At 36.9% G+C, this 4,594-nt stretch overlaps 1 protein-coding gene across 1 annotated transcript; it reads right to left on the reverse strand.

Moving 5' to 3' along the window:
• Window positions 1-792: 792 nt before the first annotated feature.
• On the reverse strand, window positions 793-1,863 carry LOC108379858 (piggyBac transposable element-derived protein 4-like; the record flags this gene model as incomplete). Its single annotated transcript, XM_017636213.1, has 2 exons — window positions 1,820-1,863; window positions 793-1,754 (listed from the first exon to the last, which is right to left on the reverse strand). Coding segments are annotated over exons 1-2 (1,006 nt in total), but the record flags the coding sequence as incomplete, so codon positions are not given.
• Window positions 1,864-4,594: the final 2,731 nt, after the last annotated feature.

Below are 4,594 nucleotides of genomic sequence, written 5' to 3' on the forward strand. Positions count from 1 at the left end.
TTGAGCTGCTCCGAATGTTGCAAACAAACTGGCTCTGAACAGCTCATACAAACGAATCTGGTTTTTCTTTGCAACTTATCGTTGCTATAACATATTTTGCACGACCTCTTTAAATTTGATACGCTACTAGTACTTGGAGCACATACATGAGGAGCAATAGGAGCACCGAAATAAGCTTCTATGGCTGACCGTGATGAAAAAACCTTCATGACATGGGGATTATTCATGCGAGCTTCGACTTGGCGATTGACTAGCGATTTCGCTCATTAAGAAAAATACGTCTTGCATCAGTTGCTTTACTTTTCCGTATTTGATTTTTTATAACATAAGCAGCCAGTGCAGCCACATCCAACATGTTGTAGAAAAAAGACAGTGGCCACCGCTGAGTTTTACGTTTGCACGTATATTTTCCTAACATCTGATCCATAACATCGACACCGCATTTCATTTTATTATAAAAAAGAATTGCATCAGGTTTTTGCAGTTGACCACTAGTGGTGTTATCTTGATGCACTGAAGATAATAAGCAAACACTTTTATTTTTTTTTGGGACATATGATACAATACTAACATTGTCGTGAAATCCGAACTCTGTTGATAACACCGGACGGGATTTACTAGCCAACATTTCCCTAGGTATATATCTTTTGTTACGACGTAATGTTCCAACATAAGCCAGTCCGGAATCTCTCAATTTATGGACACCATTCAGTGTGGTAAAAAAGTTATCAGCAATGACAGTTCTTCCAGAAAAGCGATATTTACTGGTGAGAGTTAACAAAATACGCTCACCTTGATTCACATCTCTTGGCTGATTGCGCTCCTTCCCAGTGTATAAAATACCCTTCAATGGATATGAATTAGAGGCATCACATGCCCAAAATATTTTTATGCCATATTTGGCGGGCTTAGAGGGTATATACTGTGTAAACTTCGTACGCCCTCTAAATGGGAATAACTGTTCATCAACAGTTACGTTTGCTGTTGGCTTATATAATGCCTCCAATTGTTTATTTAGCATCGTCCAAAGGTCACGTATGGGCGCAGCCTTATCTTCCTCCTGTCGTGAAGCACGAGTTCTTTCATCGTCAAATCTTATAAAACTGGTTATAGATTTGAACCGTTGTATGGACATGGCAGCTCTATAGATTGGCAAGGAATCTGGTTTCCACAGTTCAGTGCAGTGCTGCATGTTAGAATGGTTTACTCCAGCAGCCAGCAAAATTCCAATATAAGCGTATAGTTCAGTCTGGTCAACCAATTTCCAATTCTTTGGCTTTTTCGGTTTTTTTTCGAGATTGAATTTTTCGACCGCTTTCAAAGCTTTCCGATTAGTTTCTCTCATAATTATAGTGATCATTTCTTCTGTTATTATGGATTTAAATATCTCTAATGAATTTGAAGATAAAGAACTTTTTACAGTTCCACCAGCTTCTCTCAAAATATTGTGGCTACGCGCACGACTAGATGGCGGAAGAGTCTTACTCCACTTAGTTCCATCGGGAGCTATGAAACAATCGGTTTCGTTGGAGACATCACTGGGTTCTTCGCCCTCAACGTCGTCATCAGAGTCTTCTGGATCACTTTCTACTTCCAAAATATTTTCCGATTCCATATCTGAAGCATACTCACCATCAAAAAAATCTTCATCGTCATTGTGTATACCGTCTATGTCCTCGTTCCCATCCTCATCTGTGAAAGTCACATGTTCAACAAGCCGCTCAAAATAGTTTGTTCGCTGCTCCTCCGACATACTAAATAAAAATGTTTAGTGCCCTATAGCAATTATAAGAAAGAAATAAAATGTTTATCTACTTACCGGCTCAACATCGCTGCAGAGTAATATTCAAAATTTTCCGACATTATATCTTTTCAATTTCACGAAAAAAACTCACAAAATAATATTAGCACTGATTTCGTCACCACACTTCGTAGCAGAATGAAAGCAACTGACAGAGTTTTTCAGAAATTATTGTTTGTGTGAGCATTTTTACCGCTATTTTCCAAAGAAGACGCGAATTAAAAGCAGCGATGTTAATAATTTAATACTCACAACACCATAGGTCTGGCTGGACCTAATGTGTACGGTTAAGGTATAGATTTAGTAAATGTTTATTAAAACCTAAAATAACAAATAATTAAAAAAAAATATGTTGAAAATAGTAGCTAATAAAACTGTTGAGGATATCATAAAATCTCAGATATTTAGCTTCTTGATTTCTGTGAGAAATACTTGGTTAAAGTTGCTATAGGTCTGGCCAGACCTATGTGTACCCATAAGGGTTAAGTCCTTTTACAGTTTTTTTCCGCTGACATTCTTATGCATCTCTTCGGAGCCCAAATCGAATGATGACACCCTTTTGCAGTCATTCTTGTTGAACTTGAAAAAGATGCCACTCCTTGTCAAGTTTTTCTTATTCTTGTTTACCTGTAGGCGCTTTACTTCATATTCACTTTGCAAGTTTTCGCCACCCAAATTGAGTTAAATTTTTTTTTAAGAAATGCTCCCAAGTGCTTCGGATATCTTCCCATGCATATGTATTGTATTGTATTTTTTTCCATTAAGCAGGGATCACACGATTTGCACATTTGTGCAGATTTACACATTTTAGCAGCTACAGAGTGGTGTTGTCTAGAAATTCGTATTGCAAATGAGTTAAGCTCCATAAAAAAAAAACCCAAAATGTACATCTCTGTACAAATGAACAGATCGTGTGATCCCTGCTTAACACCTCACTTTGGCAATGGCCTTTTACATGCATGCCTTACATGTATTATTTCTCTTCTGTCAGCAGTGTGTTTTTTTTTAACTAAATAACTGAATGAAGTGATGATTTGCTAAGTTTTCAGAAGGCTGCGGCTCAACTGGCTTCCTGTTTATTGTTTTACTCCTCCATTTGTTCTAAAAGGTAAACTTGCAATAGAGAATCGCGATGGTGACTACCTTTTCTGAGGAGTTGATGAAGCCAAGTTTTTGCGAAGGTCTGGATTGTCTGGATTAGTGCCCACATATAATTTTCTTCACTCTTTTTAACCGCCACACATTTTTCTACAACCCCCTTAATATGGGTATCAAGTAAAAAAGCTTGATTAGTAGAATACAGTACTCTATGAAGAGTATTTTGACTACTAGAGTCCATAATTTTCATGATATGGGCAATGGGTATTATATGGACGGGCTTAACCCAACCCAAGTCAAGATCTCGTATCGTTTCGAGGACTGTATGATTTTAGGGGGTTAAGAGTAATACATATTTGACGTTACTTCATCCAAGTTAAGGTAAAAGTTTAAAGCGCGCCGAGGACTGTGTGGCATTGTGGTGGATAAAAATGATACATACGTATGTCGTTAGCGTTTGCCCCTCAAGGCTTGGGCACATATACATAAGTTGTACAAGAGTCTTGCCCTTCGAATGCATCTGTGGGGATATCGACCGTTATAATTTCCATTACTAATGGGAATAAACAGGTAAAATAAAAATAATAATAGATTATGCCTGTGCTCTTATCAACTTTTTTCATCTGAACAAGTGTTTTTTGGGGCTTCCTAAAAAAAGTTTCACTCGGGGATTTTTTACGGAAATAGTAGTCTATATTTACTTGGATGTCTTTCAGAGAGCGTTATCAAGAGATTCGAGTTGAGTTTCAACATTTGAAGAAGCCACCATCAATACATATTTATTTATTTATTTATTCGTTTTAATCTAGAAAAGTGTAACAGTTCTTACAGATTACAAATAAAGAAAATTAGAGAGCACTTAAGACTAATTAAATAATTCATTTAATAACATTTCAAAATAGTATTTTGTGTCAGAAAAGTCAAGACCATTAAGAGGTGAAGCGAAAGTGAGAGAGAGAGAATAGTCCTTCTACTTTCTAACGATTTTAGGTTAATTAGCATGCACCGACCTCTGTTAGATGGAATTGGCTAAGAAAATTTCAGCGAACGTAAAGCATAGCGGATAAAGACTTTTTGGACACGCTCGAGCCTACTAATATGACATGCATAATATGGTCTCCATATAAAAGTAGCAAATTCTAGCTTAGAACGCACAAGCGAAGTATATAACACCTTTAGAGTATAGGGATCCGTAAAGTCTGAGCTGAAACGTCGAACAAAAAACTAGTACAGCATACGACTTAGCAATAGTGTAGTTTAAATGACTTTGAAAGGAGAATCTGAAGTCGAATACCACACCAAGATCAATAATTTCACTCGGATTGGATAACCTATACCCATCAATGTGATAGGAGGTAGGAATAGAAGAACAAGATTTAGAATAAGAGACATGAAAACACTTGCTTATATTTAATCATAACTTATTTATTTTGCACCAAGAATCGACGTTATCCAAATCAGATTGAAGATTTACAGAGTAGTTAACAAAAATTATAAAGAGTACAGGACCATACTGGGTACTTCCCTGGAGAACATCAGAGTACGCAATGAAAGAGGCTGATGACACACCATTGACATTAACGACACATTTCCGAGAGGAGAGATAGGACTTAAACCATTTAAAAAAAGGGTGGAGTGAAATCCTCAAGCCCTCAATTTGGAAATTAAAATTGTGTGGCTAACCTTGTCAAATGC

The sequence above is a fragment of the Rhagoletis zephyria genome, unplaced genomic scaffold (assembly GCF_001687245.7).
Source record: "Rhagoletis zephyria isolate East Lansing unplaced genomic scaffold, Rhagoletis_zephyria_1.1 Rzeph_scaffold_17494, whole genome shotgun sequence".
Lineage (NCBI taxonomy): Eukaryota > Metazoa > Arthropoda > Insecta > Diptera > Tephritidae > Rhagoletis > Rhagoletis zephyria.